Here is a 21,340-nt window from a genome sequence, read left to right on the forward strand (position 1 = left end):
AGCACAAATTGGCCCTGAATATCTCACCACTTCCTATCTCCTGCTTTCTCTGCAATCCATTAGCATCTGTTAGCAGCCTCGTTTGAACAATTAAACTTTACGGTTTCTAGAAACACACAAGAAACACCAGGTTCTACTGTTAGACCTGTGACTTTGAGAGACCTGGGAAGGGATTCACACGGCCCAGCTTAACAGAGCCCAAATTCTACCTGCACTTCATTGTTCTCAGAGAAAGATTTAACATAAGTTGTTGATGTCACTGGTGACTCTGCCAGTCTCTGGATCACTCTCTTGGAGGTCCCCTGGAAAAGCACAAAAACTCAATGTCTGGTGTAAAACAGGCAGAATCTTCATCCTTTCCTCACAGCCCAGGGTCACGTTTCTTTGGCTGATCTCTGCACACAACTTTGCCTTCTCCTCAGGGCTGATTTGCCACAGCTTTTTGTTGTCCTTGTTTATGTCCACCTTGAATGGCTCAAACTGCCCTAATCAGCTGGATTTTCACAGTCATGAGATAACAAATTCTTATTAACTGTGTTTCAACCACCAGCAGGCAAAGTCAAGCTCTAAGCCATTACAATGGGTCCTGAAAGTGTGCTCGTGGATTAAAGGCTTGAGGGGCCCTGGAAGATGCTGATCCCTGGCAGAGGATATGGACTCCATCCCTACTGAAATCAGCCCCAGCAGTAATTGTGTGGTGTGATGTGAATTGTTTTTCCTGCACTTGTCTGCTGACTGTGTTTAAAGTCCCCTGAGAACAAACAGATCAGAGATTTTACAGCTGCACAGAGCTTGTGCCTGAACATTAATGGCTACATTGGCAAGCAGATGGGAGCTGGTCTTTCTTACTCTTTCCCAAAGATGTACCATCTTTTCTTTTGACATTTTGATAGATCAGCAGATTCTCACTCTGTGTTATATTCCAGGCATGCAGCTGAGAGACGATTAATGCCTATGAAAGTCAAAACACTGCACCTTTATTCCTTATAAAAGTCTTTACTGTGTCACATCTTGTAGGATAACATCCAGAACAGGGAACCGGTGGCTCCATTCAAGTCTATTGCAGAACTCACGGGGATAAAAGTCTCTCATTCATAAAGCCGTAAGCACACCTTACTATTTTTTAAACTTTAATTAATGAAATGCTCTCAGGACGAGCCAGTGAGAACAAAATCTCAACTTCAGCCTTCATCTGACCAAAAGTCTCTAATTTGCTGATACAGGTGTGAAGGTTTTTCTAGGACCACAGAGCAGAAACAGCCTGTTCCTTTCTCAGTGTAGGCTGCCGTGTCACTCCTCACCAGTTTGAAAACCATTATGGAAATAGATCTTTATTTAGTTGGGGTAAATGAAGATCTACTTATTTGGGGGGTTTTTTTCGCCATATGTTGTTTTACAGATAATACTGATTTCCTGGCTCTCTTTCAGGCATACCGCATAGTGGGTTTCACCTTACATATGTCATGTTCAGTAATAACGGAATAATTTGCTAAAAAATTGACCTTAATGTTTTAAATTCGTTAGTTTCTGCTGTTCTTCAATGCTTTTTGCTAAATTCAGCGAGAGGGTGGGGTTAGGAGACGGTAAATTCAGCCCAGGTGCGAGGAAATGGCTTTGCGGGCTTTTCCCCGCTTGCTGAAGCGGCTCGGACACTTGGGGACGCGAGTTTAAGAAGGCAGCGCAGCTCTCCCGGGGGCTGTGCAAACTCGGCTCAAGCCCTTTAACTGCAGGAGCAGAAGTTGCTCCATAGAGGCCGGGCCAGGCGCGGGTTTCGCTGCCCGGGGGCGCTCCCGGGGCCGGGGCGCTGGGAGCCTCGGCGGGCGGGCGGCGCCGCGCTGGGCGCTCTCCCATCACCGCAGCCCGTGCTCGCAGAGCCCCGCGGCAGCCCCCCCGCCCCGCCCGGCCCCGGCCCCGGCCCGGGGCGGCTCCCTTGGCTCGGCGCCGCTCGGTCCCGCCTGCCCGGAGCGCTGGGCTTTCCGCGCCGCCCGCCCGCCGCAGCGCAGCCCCATGTCCGCGCTCCCCGCCGGCGCCGACATCAAGCGGGCTCTGGAGAACAGCCCCGAGACCAACATCGAGGATGAGCTGCCCGACGAGCCGCCGCCGCCGCGGCCCAAGAACTACCTGCTCCTCAGCATCCTCTCCTGCTTCTGTCCCGCCTATCCCGTCAACATCGTCGCCTTCGTGTTCGCCGTCATGGTGAGTAGCACCTCCGGCTCGGGCTCCGAGCGGCCCCGGCAGGGAAAGGGGCATCAGCCGCCCTGGAGCCGCTTGTCCCGGAGCCTGCGGACACCGGGCGAGGCAGCGAGGCTGGGAGCATCCGCAGGCGCGGGCAGGGGGACCGCCGAGCTGTCCCAGCAGCGATGGAAAGCGTGGAGTGAAAGGCAGCTTCCAACAAGTTTGCACTGTCAGGTGGCGGATTTATTCCAGTTAGCGGGGTTTGTTACATCAACTAAGGCGCACGCTGAACTGGACACAGTATTTGTGTGAAAGTGTCAGCTGGAGAACAGAAATCAGATTTGGTTTCTGCTTTAGTTAATCAAATATAATAGGAGTGCCTTTTTTCCAGTAAACAGGCTCTTTGATACTATTTGTTAGAATAATACAGATGATGATAATGATTGTAGGTTGTTGGCAATTGTCCGTGTAAATTGAGTATCAAACACATTGAGAGAACAGCCTTACTCCTACAATCTGAAATTGATACACGTTGTCCTTAATAACCCAGCAATCCCCTTAACTTCCAAAGGATTGTTGGAACAGAATCTCCTTCTCTGAGTTAAAAGTTGCAGAGTCAGATCCAGAGTTTTCTCGTCGTATACATGATCGGTGTTATCAGTAACACTGCAATGTATTTCTGTTGTTTAGGAGCTGAAAAAGGTTTAAAACATGTTGTGTATTTTCATCCTTTTCTCTGACAGCCAAGCTGAGAAGGTAAGTAAAAATGTAGTTATTTCTTTTTGCAATTAAGTATAAGAATAGCTAACTATGTCTAAAATATCCCAAAACACACTCTTGTAAAGTGTGATGCGTGAAGATTGATGAGAAATCACATTGCTAAACTACTATTCCAAAGCCATTGTTCAAGTCCTTTTTTTTTTTTTTTTTTTTTTTTGTAGTTAAGTGTTAGCTCTCTTCTTGTTTTTGTTTTGGGGTTTTGTTTTGTTTTGTTTTTTGGGGTTTTTAAAATTTTCTTCCTTCTGTGTTTATTTCCTTTGTTGTTACCTTAACTATACAAAATGCTTTTTTCCTTATTTTGGGAAGGTTTGGTTCTGCTGGTACTCAGCATCCTTTCTGTCCATGGACACTGAAGGTGCTATATAAAGTAATGAGAGCTGATGATCTGGGGCTGGGAGCATCTGTTCCCTGTGACACTGCTTTCATCAAGGTGCTGGGGCTGTACAGAAGTTAACTGTCAAGGACAGAATTTGGCCTCTAAAGATTTTTGCACCCCATATGGAGAAATCTCCACCCCCAGCCTGGTTGAAGTTCATGCAGGCTTCTGGAGTCAGGCATCAGTAGCTGTTACCAGGGGGTTTGAAGGAACCAGGGTGGGAAGAGCACTTCCTGAATGCTGAACAGCCTGTGCAGGTCTCAGCTGCCCACTCCCTTACAGGGGGAAACAAAAACCAGACCAGTGACCTCCCCTGTCTGGGAATAGCTTCTGTTTCAACACATCCTACCTAAAACCTCTCCTTTTCTATAAAAATAGCATGTCCAACTTCTTTTCCACAGCCTGACCCCCCTGCCTTTCCAAGCTGCAACCTGTAACTGCTGCATTATCTTCAGCTGCAGGTTCTGCATTTTAGCCTGGGCTGGTTTTATTTCCACTTCTGCTGGGATCTGCACCTCCCTCCCTTTCTCAGCTGGAGCTGCTAAGGGTTAACACTGAGATACAAGGGTGGGTTATTTTCTTTTCTTACAGAAGACACCTTTACAGTCTGCAGAGCTTACCTGAGACCTTGGGTCAGATTTAAAGACCCTCACAAGTGGATTTTCTACAAATTTCTACTTCATACAATGGACCTAAAGGGAAAAGACCTACTGGCTTCTAGAGGGGGCATGGTTCAGCACCCTGTGTACCTGTGTCATGCCCTCCTTAACTGTTCTAAATTCAGACAATGTTTTCACTCTAAAAGTAGAGTCTGGGCTCTAACACACCCCCAAAATAAGTGACAGATTTGTCTTCAGTCTCTTCTGTCTCTTCTGCTGCCCCATTTACAACTCCAGCACTGGTTTCCTCACTCCTTTCTCACCTTTGGAGGCTCAAACCTCACCGTTACAGATCTTACCTCCTTTTCTTTATTTTTAGAATAAACCTTTTGCAAGTTCTCCTTATTGCAATAATAACTTTCCTTGCTCCTTACCTGTCTGTTTCTCGTGGCAGGGTTCAGAGGAGAGCTGGTAGAAATGGCATTATTGCCATCACTGTGTTGCCATATTGGCATTACAAGAGCCCCCCTGGCCACTTGCAGGGTGAGCACTGCTCAGCATTTCTGGCAAATGGAGTTCTGTTTTCCCCAGGACTGCTGGCTATAGGATCACTGCTCTCAATAGCCTTGTGCAGCCTCAGATGCCATCAGTTCTGCTCCTTGTTGCTTCCAGCAGCTGTGTCACACTGCTGTGCCATCAGTTGGCTCAGTCAGCCCCAGGGACACCTCCCTCAGCTCTGCCCTCTTGTTTCCCATACAAGTGTAATAACCACATTCAGGAGTTTGGGGGCAGGTACCAGGTCAGGAGGCTTCTGTGGCTCAGGAGATTTCTCTGGCGTGGGGCTGGGCTGGGCCCTGTGTCACTGAGCCCTTTGGCTCCTTCTCTGCAGTGGTGAGCCCAAAGAGCTCTCAGTGAGCTGTGCCCGAGACATGGCTGGGGTGGACTGGCTGTGTCTGTCTGGCTCATGGGGGCAGAGCTAGAGGGAGGCTGTGGAATAACTCTGGGAAATGAATCAGATATTTTCAATGCCAGCACTGAGGTCTGACAACTGAACATGTTTTGTTGGCCTTTCTCAGTACCCCCCTTCAGCTGTCTTCATTTCAGAGATCTCTGTGTCAGACTAGTTCTGTAATTCCATAGAGCCTTGCATTTGTAACAACCTCCAAACAGTCTCTCCAAAGCTATTTCTCACTGATTTTTGCTCCAAACTCCCTCTTGCTGTTGACACATTTTTGTTTAATCATTTCCATGCTTCAAACAACATATGTGGTCAAGCTGTGACAATCTTGGCTCATCTGCCTCTGATAGTAACAAGTTCTTTGTCTGCATTTGTTGCCTTGTCTTTATATGGATTTCCCTAAGCAGAGACAACAAACTAGAGGGTGGTGGAAGCCGTGGGGACAGGAAAGGATGGACCTTGCTTTCTCACCTCTTTTAATTGGTATCCTAAGGAGCCATGTGCAGTGTGTTGGCTGTGGCCAGCTCAGTGACCAGCAGTGACCAATGTTTCTGTGTTTAGAAAGTTTACTTGCAGAGTTTATTATTTATACACCCCTTGTTAGGTAGCTTGTAGCTACCTGGATATCTAACACCATATGGGACAGCCTGTACTCACTTCAGGAATATTAAACAGCATATTTAATATTCAGGAATATTAAACAGCAGGGCTCAGCAGCTGCTGTTAAGGCATTTTTGCATGGCTCTGCCTTTGCAAACTGGAAGGTTTTTGTTTTTCCTCAGCAGCACCCTGCAGAGCCAGCTCCCCTTTCACTCCCCTGCTCAGCACCTGCCTGTTCTGAACTGCTCCCCAAGTGCCCCCTCTCCTTTGTGTTTCCCTGGGAGCTGCTCCTACAGTGAGGAGTCACCCTGAGTCAGCAGGTCTGGTTCTTCCTTAGCTCTGAACTAGAGAGTGTCTCCTTTCCAGGCACAGCCAATTAAGGTTCACCCAGCCCGGCTTACAGAGCCTAGAAAATGCTGATCAGAGAACCTCAGTCTGCTCTGCCCAGGTCTGTAACAAAAGTAGAGGAAGATTTCTGAAGTATCTCAGTGTTCTTTCATGGTTTTTGCCATGATCAGTGTTCTGGGGGTGTGGAACAAAATATACACATAAAAAGGGATTAATATTTTATAGCTAATTCAGACCATTTCTGTTCACATGAGTTTAAGTCACTTTATTGTTGAACTGAGAATGTTTTATAAATAGATGTGTGTGAACCTGGTGAAGTCACTGAGATTACTCAAGTAAATAAACAGCTGCAGAACTGTGGCTTTAATTTACATTATGACTTCATAGCCAGTGAGGTAGCAGAAACCTGAGAAATCATATGGTGTTAGGCTGAAAAGGGCTGAAATTTGTTTTAAAAGTTGGACAGACCAAATGCCTCATACAGATGCTGTGTTCTCAATATATTGCCAAGCCCTTGGAAATAAATAGAGGTAACAGTTAAAGTTTTAACAGTTGTTGTTATCTCTGTCTAATATTGAAAACTGGAAACTTGACTAGGAGCCCTTTGAAGCAGATGGAAGTAATGAATTTCAGAAAGCTTTACATCAGACCCTAACCACTCCCTCAAACCTCTTATTTTTTTATTGAATGCTTTCTAAGTTATTTCATTTAATTTAAACCTCTTCATAGAGAAACTTTGGTCTCCTTCCTGACTCTCCCAAATCCTATTCTTTATCATTAATGTTGTTTTCCTCTTCTTCATCGTGGATTTATATTAAAATGGCATTATTTATTAAAATTTGCACGGTGAATTATTTATGCAGTACCTGCAGAAATCACATGGACATTTTCCAGACTTCCTAAATACATTAGTAAAATGGCCCAGAACTGCAAGCTGATGCTGTCAGGGCTTGCTTACAACTCTGTCTCACTCTTGAGACCACAAGCCTGGGGAGCTGAGTCGATGGTGTCTGCAGAACCCCCTGCAGATGCCGTGCAAGGGGAGTGCTTTGATAAGAGGCGAGCACCAAGTCAGGGCCAGGGTGTCTGTGGTGCTGCTCTGTGTTTCCCCCTGCAGCCACAGTGGCATTGCTGGGTGTTGGCACACACAGGAGGAGGTCAGTCTGCTCAAGGCCAGCTGAGCTGTGTTTCTCCTCATAATCCTTTTAAAGACCTTTCCAAATGTACTTGGAGAAAGCTCTCCTGCAGCCAGGACTGCTGGGGACAGTGGAGTGGCTTTGGTGAGAGGACAGTGCCAGCCTCTTTGTAGCACGGTCAGGGCTGGCACTGTCCTGTCTGACCATGTGCTCCTGTCCATCTCTCATTTCCATCTCTTCCCTCTTTCCCCATTATGTGCTTTCCAACCTCAATGAAATCTGACAGCGGAGCAGAGATTTTAGTGATATTCTTTGGGGACACAAACCAGAGAAATGTTTAGGCATGTGGGCTTCCAGGAAGCGAAGAAATGTATCAGTGCTCTCTTTAAGGACATGAGTGCATCAGCATCTCAGCCTTTTGTAGGCTCCAGAGAATAAGTACCTGCACTTATCCTTGAGATGCAGTTCTAGGAATGCAGGCTGTGTTGCTTTGGGACCGTCTGGGCTGGGCTGATGCTCCTGCAGTGCTGACACCACGAGTGCACCCAGCCCATTAGCTCTGTGTGCTCACTAATTGACACAGCACACGCATCATGCCCCTCATTGCTTTCCTGCTTGGGAGAAATGGCTCTACAGCACTGCTTGGTGTGCTCTGAACTTCATCCCTTCCCTGCCCTCCACAGTGTCAGCTCTTCACTCTGTTGTTCTGTTAGCTGCAAAAAGTGATTTGTAGCTGAAGCACTTTCATTTTGGCACTTGGTGATACCTCATACAGTTGTTTTCTAGAGACAATCTGAATTCTCTAGTCCAGAGAGCAGTTAATTTGATCAGGTCCCCATATCTCTCCCCCTACTCTTCCCATTTCTCTGATACCTCCTGAAATATATACAAGATACTAAAAACCACGTTGTGACTAATCTGATTCCCTGAGGAAGTATGCTGAGTTCAATAGTGAAATCTGATCTAGAAATCTGGACTCAGTGTTATGGCTTATGTACTCAAACTCTCACGATTTTACAAAAGAATTCTTAGGGATAATGCCCTTTTTAATGCTTTGGTAGCATCTCATTCTTGGGAAAAAAAAATCTACAAACTGTGTTTAGACTCATATACTACAGTATTTTGTGTGGTTCTCCTTTAAAATGGTTTGGTTAAACCAAAAATTAATTCAGAAAATCCTATGGTCTGTCTCAGAAAAGCCTAGAGGGTCAGAGTGGTCCTGTCACACATTGCAATCTGAGCATGTAATGAATGTACAGCATCTGCTAAGTCACGGGTGGGCAGAGAAAAACTCGAGTCCTTTGAGGTAATAGGGGAATATCTGATGCACACCTCAGGATGGATATGATCATAATTATCAGTGTCTTCCAGAAATGCAAAGGAACACAACTTCTAGCCCATGAGGATGGCACTCAGATATTTTGTTCAGATGACCTATATTTTTTCAGTTTGTATTTTTCCCACCACTAGCAAACTACCTATTAATTCTTCAAACTTTGTTTGGAAAAGTAAAATATTGGAAAAATAGGTAATTAGTAAGCCTTTTAAAGTTTTGCTGAGACTTTCTCTAAAAATGCAGCCTGTTTATGCTCTTTTTTATGCTTATATCTTGTAAAGCATAAAAATTTATCTCACTACTAGTGAAGTGGCCAAATAATAATTCCCATATACTACAAAGCTATTTCCAAAGATAAAAGCCACTGGTTTATGCAAGTGGGTTGATGTTGGTTTGACAGCTTTTATGCTGGTGTGTGTGGTATTTTTTGGGTCCCCTATCATTGGGAGGAAAGAGAATCTGACTTCATGTTCTTAGAAGGATAATTTATTATTTTATGATATTATATTAAAGAATACTATACTAAACTATACTAAAGAATATAGAGAGGATATTTACAGAAGGTTAGACGATACTAATGAAAAACTCGTGACTCTCTCCTGAGCCTCAACACAGCTGGCTGTGATTAGCCATTAAGTTAAAACAATTCACGTATTGGAGAAACGATCTCCAAACCACATCCCAAAGCAGCAAAACACAGGAGAAGCAAATCAGATAATTATTGTTTTCTTTTTTTCTGTGAGGCTTCTCAGCTTCCCAGGAGAAGAATCCTGGGCAAGGGGACTTTTCAGAAAATATGACGGTGGCAGGTGTGTATTAAATAAACAAAGCCCCACTGCTGAACAACAACAACAACAAAAAAAGAGCTGTAGCTTCAATGAAAATTGTCTGAATTCAATGAAAATTGTACTGAAAATTGTCAGCAATGGAGAGAGATGGGGACACTGACTCGGTGATCAGAATCCAATTTTATTGTGGGATACAAACACTTACATACTATTTCAGGGAGACTAGTAATGTGCACTAAAATAATTAAGTTAAAACCACGTACACAAACTTATGCATATAACAACATCTCTTGCTTGCAGAGTTTAATGGGATTTTCTTTTTCTGGTAAACCCATTTGATTTCATCTTCTTGCAATCCAGGTCTAATTTTCAAAGTTCTGTTTGCTTTTGCCAAAGCATCCTGTTATCAAATCTCTTATGTTTACCAGGTCCAAAGTCCGTCATCTGTCCTGTGTCCCCCAACATTCCAACAGAAAATGAGTGGAACAGAAAATTGGTTACCTTGGCAGCGGACATTGATTTGTTCTGTCGGTTCAGCGCTGCTTTGCCAACAGGTTTGTGTGTGAAGGCAGAGTGTGATTCCCTGTTTGCCCCCTGCAGGCTCTGAACAGTTACAACCAGGGGGACATAGAAGGCTCCAAGCGGCTGGGTCGCAACGCGCTCTGGGTGGCCGTGGCCTCCATCATCATCGGCCTCGTCATCATCGGCATCTACTGCGCGGTTCACTTCACCACGGTGAGCAAGGGCTCCCACAGCCCTCCCTCGAGGCACTGCCACAGCCACCTCTCTTTATCTACCCAGGGATGCATGTATGCTTTCCAAAAGGATGTTATTGTATTCTACAATTTAGAAAATTCTGTTGTCTGTGGTTAAACACAAGCGGCTTTGTCTTAGCAGCAGGTGGTTTTCTAGAAACTCTTGCAGCTCCAATATGTTTTTTCCTATTTTGGCCAGTTGCTTTTTGGTTTTTCTCCTCCTCAGCTTCACCATCTTTCAGACCAAGTGACCTGAGATTTTTAAATTTCAGGTAACAGAGTCCCCAGGTGATAATTTTCAGTCTCATGGTCTGGCCAACTGATCTTTTAGCTCTGCAAGGAGGAGACAACAGTCAGTTACTCCTCTACTGTTTGACAGTAAAACAGATGACCAGAACTATATCAGAAGTGATCCAAAATGTCATTCTGACTTATGTCTCTGTGGGGTAAGGCCCTTCACTCTCCATGCTGTGTTATTGTCCTCCCACACCTGCAATAATAGAAACAAACAGATGAACAAATGAATCTCTGGGGTTACCCAAATGGATTACTGGAAAAGAGAACAAAAGCAATTGAGGGTATTGATAATCTTTCTTAAGGTTGTGCAACAATGTGTTCTTTTCTCCACAGTACTGTGCACTTCCCATTAAAATAACCAATTTAAATGAATTTATTATTGGCTGGTTTGGTTGGAGGGCATTTCAGTGCACTGTACAAACTTATGCATAAGCTATAAACAGAGAACACCCCATTTACCACTGAAATGAAGACATCTCTGGGGAGTGGAATGCAGTAACTGGTTAAACGTGTACAGCATTTTCATACAAAAATTGAAGTACAACATATTGAGCTGCAGGGAAGTTACTGGACAGGGGGTCCAGCTCTGTGGGACATTATTAGATGTTGTTTCAGACTCTAAGTGTCCTGTGCATTCAATAATTTTCTGTGCATTTTGCAAGCATGAGTCTTGGTTCAGCTTGTGTTCAGCTCATTCAGCTCTGGCAGATTTAAACCCAAGGCCCTTCAGGCTGGGGGTGCCAAGTTTTGTAATTGACAGCAGCAGTAAATTCCACCACCTTACTCATCATTTCTCAGGCAAGGAGAGCAGCTCAGTTATTTTTTCAAAGTAGGGGAGGGAAGGGCAGTGAAGAGTGGCAGACAGCACTGGCCAGAAGCATTCACAGTGACCAGGCAGCAGCAAACCAGTATAATACAACTTTGTTTTCTTTTGAGGACTTTTTAATTTGATTTTGGTTCTGGGAGGTTTTTTTTTAAGAGAAAACTCTCTGTTGGGTAGAAGCTGCCTGGGAACCCTCAGAAGGCTGCTGGGATATTAATTTCTGTACATAGTTTCCACAGAGCTTCCTTGGCCAAATGGTGCCATGACTTTTGTGAGGAGTCCAGGTTCACTGGATTCACTCTTCTCTCTGCCCTTCCAGCCTCTTCACTGCTCCCCTTCTCCCTCTCACTTGTCACCCTCCAAAGAGCCTTTGCTTCTAGGAAAGGATTTGATGGCAACAACAATCTTTTGATGTGAAAATGAGTGAACAGAAGCACCCAGCTGGTCTTTCCACTCTCCATGCTTACCTGGGTCCCCTCTGTTGCCTTACTCTTGGACATTTTTACTTTATACTAAATTGTCTTAGTCTGACATTCCACTGCTGTGAATGGCTTTTCACACTCCATTCAGTGACCTCACACCCATTTGTGCCTTTCTCATGATTATTTACTGACAGCCACTCTGCTGGAGTGATTGTAAATTAATTCTATGCTAACTTTAATATATGTTTCAATATTAGTAAGGTAGCACAAAATAGCCTTGATCCAATAATATGGCAGATTTATTTGATCACCATTAAGCACAGATTTAATGTTTCCATGACCTACACATGCATTTTTCCTGGAAGTTAGACTTCAGCAATGTGCAGGAAAAGCTTGACGCTTCCAAGATTAATTCCTGTTCTTTATCCACTTGAAATTAATCAGATACCACAGTTCTTCCTGCTGACATTCCTTGTGGCTTCTTTTGGTCTTCAAGGGATAACAAATCTCACTGCAAATTACCTTGGGGAGATACTGCTGCCAGTATCAAAGATGCAAAGTGTACTGAGAACTCGAGTCCTCTTCCACAACATGAAGCCTCTGAGAGGCAACACAAGTGAGACATCCAAGTCAGGTTGGCAGGGAGGAATCTCTATCAATTGTTACACAACTTTTCTTATAGATACAGAAACTTGAGTCAGACTCAGCTGGCTCTGAAGCCTCCTTTAAAACAGCTCCACATGCCTCAGCCAGGAGAAAAATATCCAGTCAGGTGTGTTGAGGGCAGAAATGGTAGAAGTTGCAGAGATTCCTGCTTTGAGCAAACAATGATTTTATACCACCAATAATACTCCCAAATGTACCCCCAATAATAGTGCCAGACTTGGGAAGAGGAAGACCCTTTCACTTTTCAGCAAACCCTCACTTCAGAGTGTCCTCATGTGCCTTCCTTGGTTGGTTCAGTCACAGAGCAGCAGTAGCACAGGAATAACAGCAGCCAACACCTACACATCTACTGCAGGGAAGAAACAGCCTTGACTTCTCATTTTGAGGATTTACTCAGAGCTAAGTCAGCTTGGGGCTTCTCCTGCTGCCTCAGAGAGCCTCATTTGTCTCAAACACTGGCATGTTATCTTTAGCAAACATATATTAAGATATGTAGTGATACATATTTATATCCTGGAGCAGGGCCCATCCAACACTTGGGAACCATCTATGATCTGCAGCCATGGCCCTAAGTGTAGGCAAGGGGAAGCCATCACTTGCATCACTGGAGCTGACAGCCCAGCAACAGAACTTGTGTGTCCTGATCAGTGTGAAGTGGCATGTCCCTCATCCTGCTGAGAGCCCTGAGTGCAGAGCTGTGCTGTGTGTGAGATCAGGGCTGGGCCTCATTCCACACTGGGCCAAATTTATTCTTACTCTTCCCCATTTGCTTTTAGCCTCCCCTGTCAGCTTCCCCTGTGCCCCTGCCTTGCCAGTCCCGAGGGCTGAGTTACATTTCCAGGGCTTGCTCCAATGTAACTTTAGCTGGCATTTGTGTCACCACAGTCTGGGCCTGCGTGTGTGCCTCAGGCATGTTGTCCATCAAGAAGTGCAGTGAGAAATGGGATGTATTTTCCTTCCCTGAGGGGACAGCACCGTGACCTGGAGCAGGGCAGGGCTGTGTGCCACAGCCTGTGTGAGCCATACCCTGTTTGCTCCCACCCAGTGCCCCTGTTCTCATCACGCTCCTCTCAGAAACCTTTCCCCAGACTTGCACAGGCTTGCAGTCAGCCTTCCCACCTCTGGGCATTTTGTTCAGCAAAAGGTGGTGATGTTGTCAGTCAGTCAGGGCTCTCAAGTCATTTACAATCTGTGTTTTCAGAGCTGCATCAACATTTTTGAAGCAGATTCCAAATTCTGTTTTGGTTTGGGTTTTGCTGACATGAGCCACCCTTGGACTACATTTGAGTTCTGCTGGCAGGGTTCAGAGAAACAAGAGCCTGGGCTGGATCCTCCTTACTTAAGTGAAGGAGATCCTAGGTATCCCAAACCCTATTCTTAACTGGATCTAAACATGTCATATTCTACTTCATGCTGCCATGTGAGTAGTTCAGAACACTAGTCAGCTCCTCACAGCACATTACTAGACCACATCTGGTGTCTGAGTGACACTTTGCAGTGCTGCTCACATGAGTTTTGCCACCCAGCTGAGCCACGAGGCATTTCACATACAGCCCACATCTTCTGTGCTCCTCTCTTGTGGACTTCTGCAGTCTGGACAAGTAGGAGTGAGCCAAGCAGAAATGTGGAGGGTGAGTGAGAGGTGTTAGAGAGAAGTAAAAACTCCAGTAGACTGAGACAGCAACAGTTTTGCTCTGAGGAAGGAAGCCAAAACGCTGTGAGCTTGGAATTTTATGCAAACCATTAGGATATTTCAATGCTTTCGTAGAGGAGCCTGAACTTCTGACCCCTTCTTTAATCTCCCTTGATTTAGAACTTCACCCCAGGGAAGCCACAGAAATGCCACCTGTCAGCATGGCTTCCAAGGAACACAGAGCCAGCCAGGCTGTGAGGAAAGCACCAGCTTGCACTGCTCAGAATCAGAAGGGTTTTAAATCAAGCTCGTGTGCAGTAATGCAGCATTGGTAATTCCAGGTAGAAGGAAAGGAAGTGTTTAGACTGTGCAGCTGGGACAGATGTACACATACAGTTTCCTCACTGACTTAGAAATAATTCTTCAGGAGGAAAAGGAGTGCAAGTTTATTTTTAGTATCTGTGCTGTCCTGTTCCTGAAGCTCTCAGAAGCCTTGCAGACATTCCACTCAGTGACTGCCTGTCTTTCAGAGACAGGACAAGCTGAAGACCAGCACGAGGACAGGGATTACTCAGCCAGCCTCCAGATCTTTACACTGCCCATCCTGTCCTCTGCACCTTACCATAAAAATAAACGAGTCAGGGTCTTGTGCTTCAGGGACTGGCCTGCCAGTAAGGAACAGAGCTCCAAGCCTGAAGTCAGGGCATTCCTGTTCTTTAATTCTTGGTGTCCACCCGGCCAGGGAGCTCATACTGCTGCTTTTCTGTGGTAAGGGCACATACTGATTATTTCCTTGATTTACTGGATTTGTGAAACCATAGGAGCTTAAAGTCCTCTACCTGTTTCTCAAAGTGTTCCCTCCCTCATCTGGAAGGCTGAGCAGTGGCACAGTGTGCAGGTGCACAGACAGTGTGGTTACATCAGCCTGACTTCCTTAGCAAACCACATGAAAAGTCCTGGTTGAGAAAGAGCTGTTTCATCTGTGCACAGAGGAGATGTTCCCACTATGGATTCTACCCACTGGAGCCATGAGCAGCATCCAAGGGACAGTCAGCAAAGGCATCAATGCTGTCTGCAGGATATATTTACTGGGCAGTGCCTGGGGTCCCAAATCCCTCCTTGAGGAGCTGCTAGAGTGTATCTGCCTGATGAGGAGATCCCTCAGACTCCAGCAGAACCCAGAATCCAGAGATATTTCAGGGCATCCATGGTATTATCTGAGAGCTTTCCCCTACACAGGAATTTGAGGGAACTCCTCAGATCTTTGCTCTCCTAGTGCAGATGCACACACAGGACAGGTTTCCCAGTCCTTTTAAAGCATGTTCAGTGTTACTGTGGAATTTACCAAGTTCTCCACTGCTGGACGGTTGTTCTTGTCTGACTGCTTTATGTACCACTCCAAGGAAGCAGAGATGCCTTTGACCTCATGAATCTTTGTCAAGTGAGAGTCCATTTCCTGGAATGGAAGGCCCTGATTTGCATTGATTCAGGTAACCCAGTTTAAAAATTCAGTTCGGATTGACAGATGACCAATGCCATTAGAAACTCAGCTCTTTGACTCAAAACTGTATTGAGCTGCTAGTCTAGAGGGATGTTTGTTAAGAGAACAAGTACCACTAATGTGGCATAATGTATCCATTAGATCTGTAGAATTAATAATTTAAACTCACAGGGCAAACTCTCTGTCTTCTCCTCCTTTAAACACACATATTTCTGTGTCCTTGCAGCATGCTATCTGAAGACCAGGACTGCACTTGGATGATATCAACATGTAAACCTCTGGAAGGGGAAAAAGAAGAGATGGAAACCATTCCAGACTGTTAGCTCTGACCCTACACATCTGCAGAGGCATGTTGCTGGTGAATGAACTGATAGCCCAGTTAGTTAATCAGCATGGCGTGACCAGGTTTTCCAAACTATTTATTTATAAGACATTTCAGTATAAAGCAGCATTTTCTCTTTTACCCTAATGTATAATGAGATCTTGCCCTAAAACAAGAATCCCTTCTCTTTCTCTTTTCCATGGAATGTATGCTGGATCTGTGATGTTCCCTGGCTGACCCTGGCCAGACAAAGCCAACATATCCAGACTGTTTATGGTGCACAGTGTAAGATCTGATGCACAGCCCACTGAAGCTAGTAGGAGAACTCCTGTTACTTCTGGCAGATTTTGGATCAGGCCATTAAGGATTTTTTCATTACTTTAAAATAGTCTCAACATGACACAACTGTACCCCTGGGTTTGTGATTTTACCCTGCTCTGTGATTTTATAATGCCGTGGGCGCACTCTGACTCAGCAGCTGCTTTCTTTTGTCATCCTCAGCTTTTAGAACTTTACCTTGGATTTTTAAACACCTGGGACCGATTTCAATCACTTGATTATTAAGAGAGACTCTTGTTCCATTGCACCCATGTTTTTCTTAATGATTTTTTTTGTTTTGTTGTCTTTCATTGTTGCACTCCCTTGACGTAGCTCCTGTCCCGCATTAAATTTGCACTGATCATATTTTCCTCTTTAAACCTCACATATGTAAAAAGTTCCTATTTTTTTATCTGACAAAAGATCTTCTTTTTAAACAGATGTCCTTCATCCCTTTGTTGTTGTGCTTCTAGCAAGGCACATTGTTCCATTGTGTTCTGCTTTGTTCATGTGGGTTTTGTTTAGCTCATCCTCTCATCTCTATGACTGGTCTGTGTATCACTGCAGTTAGAGATGGACAGACTTCTGCACCTCTGCCTAGTTACAGACACACTTCCTGCTCCTTACACACTACTCAGCAAGCAGCCTCAGGTTCCAGAATTGATGGCCTCTAAATTACTGCAGTTTCTTGATACCTTGTGAAAATCTAGCACGGGACAGCTGTTTTCATTAGCTGTTTCGCAGAATACAATTGTTTTGTCACACAAATATTCTGTGTTAAAAGGAGTGAGCTCTGGTGAGCATTAAGATGTGGCTGCACCCTCAGCAGCTGCTGCTCTGCTTTATTACCACACCTTCAAGAGAGCTGTGCCAACTTCCACTCCCTCTCCCTGCACCAACATCAACCTGGAGCGACTGCCCAGAAATCCAGGGAGTTCTGCAGGTGCAGGTGAGACAAGAATCATCTGTCAGGAGTTCAACAGCCTATTAAAAACAAACAAAAAAAAATCCTCCCAGAAACCTTTACCTGTTAAAGCATATGCCTGGAAGTAGCATGTATTTTTTGTGCCTTGATATTATATTTTCAATGTGCTTTTTCGCTTTCCTTCCTGCCAAATTCTGTTTTTCATTGAAGTCAGTGAAGCATTACCTCTCCTTAATTCCTGCAGTATTAAACTTCACAAACACTGGTGAAGTCAGTTGATTTATTAAACATTTACACTGATCAGATTTGTCCACATGGGAATCTTGCCACTGATTTTGATGATCCCAAGAATTGGCTGTTCTGTGAACTCCTCTTTAGTTTTTGAATACTATTTTAATGGTCTGATATGTCTTGTGGGACTTTTAGTAGCTTGCCTTATTATCAGATATTATAGAAATGTCATTGACAAGTGGAATAAAATTACTTTTAATTCATGTCTATTCTGGTATGTGGGAAGTGTCTTTCCTAAGTTTTGCTGCCTCTTCCACTGGAAAGAGTAATATCCCTTTTTCTAAGCCCTTGGACAGTTTCAGAATGAGGTGAATCACAGCAAAAGGAGGTTTCCAAAGTTATATGGGCACCAGAGGATAGGGATATGCAACTTGAAGTATTTTTTAAACTGCCTGACAAGGGTTGAGATCAATAGGAGCTAGACACCCGACTTGTTCAGAAGCTTTTGAAAACCATACTGGAAATCTAACTTGCATCTTGTTCCTCATAAATATCTTTGAAGTCTCACTCTTAATACAATTGAGAATTGAGCCATTGTACCTTCAGTGCTTCTGAAGATAAATGTTGGTACCTTACAGTGCTATTGATTGGTATAAAAATAAAGGCTTTATATTAAACCACTTAATGTGACAGAGAGGAGAGAATGCAGCAATTCCTCTAATGTCCTTAGTGCTTCTGTGTCATAGGTAATCTTATTTTTGCTTTACTAATGTATTGGTATTGGTTCTCTTCATTTATTTATGTTTACATAAATTTTCAACCATGTTTGGGAAGTGCAGCTTGTGCTGGAAAGAGGTCTGGTCCTTGTACAACCACATTGTTCTGATGTGTGGCAGAGACATCCCAATGCAGGCAGCAAACACAGGGAGCATAAATGACATTTTAGTGCCCAAATCAGCAAGGCCCTAGTGCCAGCAGTGGGTGTGGAAGGCAGAATGCAGGTGGCTGACTGAGGAATTTGTGCCTGCTCCATATTTAGAGGGGCATGTATACAAATTCCATTATCTCTGACAGCTCTGGAAATTCATTGTCACACATCTAGATTTGGATTTCACCCATTATTCTGCATTGGACCTACCTTTTTTTGGTAGGAAAAAAACCCTGTTACATGATATATGTGCTGAATTATGTTATTTGATGAAACAGAGGGAGGTGGGAAGCAGTAAGATGTACTTCAACTCAACATCTGTGTCCTGGGTGCATGAACAGAGTCTTCCTTCTGCAAAGCTGCTCCAGGCTTCCATTTTTTGGACAGAGTGTCCTCTCACACTGACGGCACCAACTAATGCCTCAAGTGCAGCTCCCTTTTCTTTCCTGCACATATTACAGGCAGAGACAGATGGCAACTTGAAATTGCTGGCCTCAGCTCCTGGATCATGTTGGCACCTTTGGCTTCTTACAAGGCAGCTGCATCCTGCAAAACAGCCCAGTGCACGTATCTTGATATGTAACCCTAGAAGAGGCTTCTAAATATAAGTGGGGGTTCTTTGCTGCTGTATGAAGGGGGTCAGCCAAACACTCAAAACGTGGTGTAAGTTTCTTCAGATTGCACAAAAAACAAATTATCTCGGGGATAATATGAAATTAAATTCTTGGGGTGCCTCCCTGCAGGCACAGCCAGGGGTTTACAGCTTTCCACTGAAGATCAGCACTGGCTCTTCAATTTATGTGGTTGCAGCCAGGATCCAGGAGTGGTGAGGCTCCAGAAGTTGTAGCTTTTGGACCTCTATCTTTGGATATGTGCTCACAGTGTGTTCTGCCTCTCAGCCTGGAAATAGGTTGTATCTGTTTGCTGCCACAGTGTCCCTCACTCTCAGCATCTGTTCAGGTGCCTCTGCTGAAACAGTGGGCAAACATCTCTCTCTAGGCTCATTTCCTAAGATGGAGTCATCTCCCCCATTAGTTTTTTCTTTGTGTGTGCACACATGCAAGGGTTGAAGGCAAGATCTGAATACAAGTCACTGGATTGATGAGGGCCAAGCTGGTTAGAAGCATCCTGGTTACCTGACAGCTGCTCAGGAGCCTTTGTGGAAGGTGGAGTCCATATCACCAAACCTTGAACAGATGTGGAACCTACCCTGGCTTTGTAGGAGATAGCTCCAGGCAAGGCTGGAGCCCTCAGGGCTCTGCAGGGCTGCTGCCTGACCCCCACCTTTCTGAAACAGCCCTCAGTCTCCACAGGCAGCACCTTCAGGCTCAAAAACTACCTAAATGTTGGTTTCCTCTTACAATCCTCCCCCCTCCAACCTCATTTTGATTTAGCAGGTCTCAGGAGGTGTGCGGTGTGGGAGCAGAGGAGGGATGCAGTGGTGTGTGAGGGATTTCTTCTGTGCACTCCCAGTTTTCCATTTCCCAAGCACAACATCACGTTCTGCAGCTCAGCAGGACACGTGTCCCTGAGAGGGGACCGAGCCTCTGAGGAGGCTGCCCAACCTCCTCTGCTGCACTCCCTGCCAGCCTGGCAAAGGGGACTAAACCCACAAGGGACCTAAAAGGAGGAGGGGGACTGGAAACAGATCAATCAGTCACTGCAAAGATGGAGGAATAAATCTGGGACTCCAAGACAGCAAGAAATTTACCCTGTCTGGAACTCTGGGTAAGTTCTGTTCTGCTCCCACACAGCTCACTCTCCACAGCACTCAAGCTGCAAGAAGCACTTGCTCATGTGTCCTTTATAATGTGATTTATGGCATGTGTGAATCTGATCTCCCAGCTCACGTCTGAGGATGGCTCCTCTGCGTTTGTCATCTCTCGCTGGAGGGCTGAGTCAGCTTCCACACCACTTGCAGTGACTTCTCTCTGGCTAAATAAGCTTGCATCATGTCAAGGGAAAAGAACTTTGCCAGATTTCAATGGATTCTTCAGGACTTTGAACTGCACAGCATGAGGCTGAAGGCATTTCTTTTTTGACACCTACTCTGAGGTAAGAGAAGGGGAAACTCCACTGGAAGTGAAGTATCCAGACCAAAGCAGGCTCTGTGGTCATGGTGAGCTGTGGCAGCCTCATGTTCGCTTTTCAACCAGTATTCAGTGGGGGCTCAATTGCCTTTTGATTTTAATCAAATAATAAGAGATATAGTCCAAATAGTGAAAATGAGAGATTCTGGCCTAGAGCATGGTGTTTGGTGAGTGCCATCCCTGACTTCTGGGCCTGAAAAGCTTGTAAGGGTCACTCTTCACTCCATCTAATCCAAGACATGCATTCCCCTAACACAGGTCTGTCCTGACCTCACACCTCTCCTCTTTGGTCCTTCCTCTCTTTTAAAATGAGTCAGCTGATAGAGAGGGATGGTAAGTGATATCTCCAAGGGGGTAGAGTGACTCAGTAGCAAAGATGTCACTTCACCTGACCCCTCAGCCTGTACAGCACCCAAAGTGCTCTGTAATGATTCCCAGAACTTTGACCAGCTCTGCTGAGTCTCATCATTTTAAGAGCCAAGAACCAAACTGCCTTAAAATTAACTTCTGACTAAGAAGATTTAATAGGCCAGGTCAGCTCGTGTTTACTAAAAAAGGTCGGTGTGAGGGGAGGAAAAAGGAGCTGAGCTTTGCTTGTGGCTACTGACATGGCAACTAACAGAGACCACAGAGCTCCTCATATCGTGCAGGTCTTTTACAAGCCTCTGCTTTTAAACCCTCACATTGTCCTAGGAGGTGGTGTGGGACAGTCATGACCCCAGATGAAACATTTCATCATTACTTTTATCTTGTTTTATGGGCTGTGAACAGTCTGAAAGAGAAATTTGGGTTTTTGTTTGTTTTTTTTTTTTGGGAATTTTTGTTTGTTTTTTTAAGGGAATTTCTTATTCAGAATTAGTCACTTGTGTTTTCCCCTGCTCCTTTTACCCCAACGGGGGCAGAGGTAGAAAAGGTATTTTGTAGTCTTCCTTTGGAATGTGGAGGCTGGTTCAGATGGGGTGGAACAGGGGGAGTTTTTATGCCCTTCAGGCTGCAGAGCATAAAAGGAGGCAAAAGTCACAGATGCTGTAAAAGGGAGGAGCAGAACTCCAGAGTTCCAGAGAATCAGTGGGAGGCTGAGCTCTGCCAGGCCCTGTGGCTTGTCTTTAGCTAATCCCTCACTTCCCACATCTCCTGCACCAACAGCTGTGAGGGAATGGGGCTCCCACTCAGGCTGAGGGGAGAAAACAACACTCCAGTGAACGCAAGGACGTGCACACAGACGTGTGTGAGGAGGTGGGGATGATTTAGGTGTTCATGGTGGGATGTCATCCAGCCCTCTCAGGGAGCAGCACCTGACAGAGTGAGTTACAGCTGAGTGCTCCAGGAGTGT

At 45.0% G+C, this 21,340-nt stretch overlaps 1 protein-coding gene across 1 annotated transcript; it reads left to right on the forward strand.

Moving 5' to 3' along the window:
• Positions 1 to 1,878: 1,878 nt before the first annotated feature.
• TMEM233 (transmembrane protein 233) lies at positions 1,879 to 17,256 on the forward strand. Its single transcript, XM_064726820.1, has 3 exons — positions 1,879 to 2,196; positions 9,697 to 9,831; positions 15,420 to 17,256. Exons 1-3 carry the CDS (start codon positions 2,008 to 2,010, stop codon positions 15,429 to 15,431), a joined length of 336 nt encoding a protein of 111 aa, XP_064582890.1. The 5' UTR covers positions 1,879 to 2,007; the 3' UTR covers positions 15,432 to 17,256.
• The last annotated feature ends 4,084 nt before the right edge of the window (positions 17,257 to 21,340 follow it).

This window comes from Zonotrichia leucophrys, chromosome 15 (genome assembly GCF_028769735.1).
Source record: "Zonotrichia leucophrys gambelii isolate GWCS_2022_RI chromosome 15, RI_Zleu_2.0, whole genome shotgun sequence".
Lineage (NCBI taxonomy): Eukaryota > Metazoa > Chordata > Aves > Passeriformes > Passerellidae > Zonotrichia > Zonotrichia leucophrys.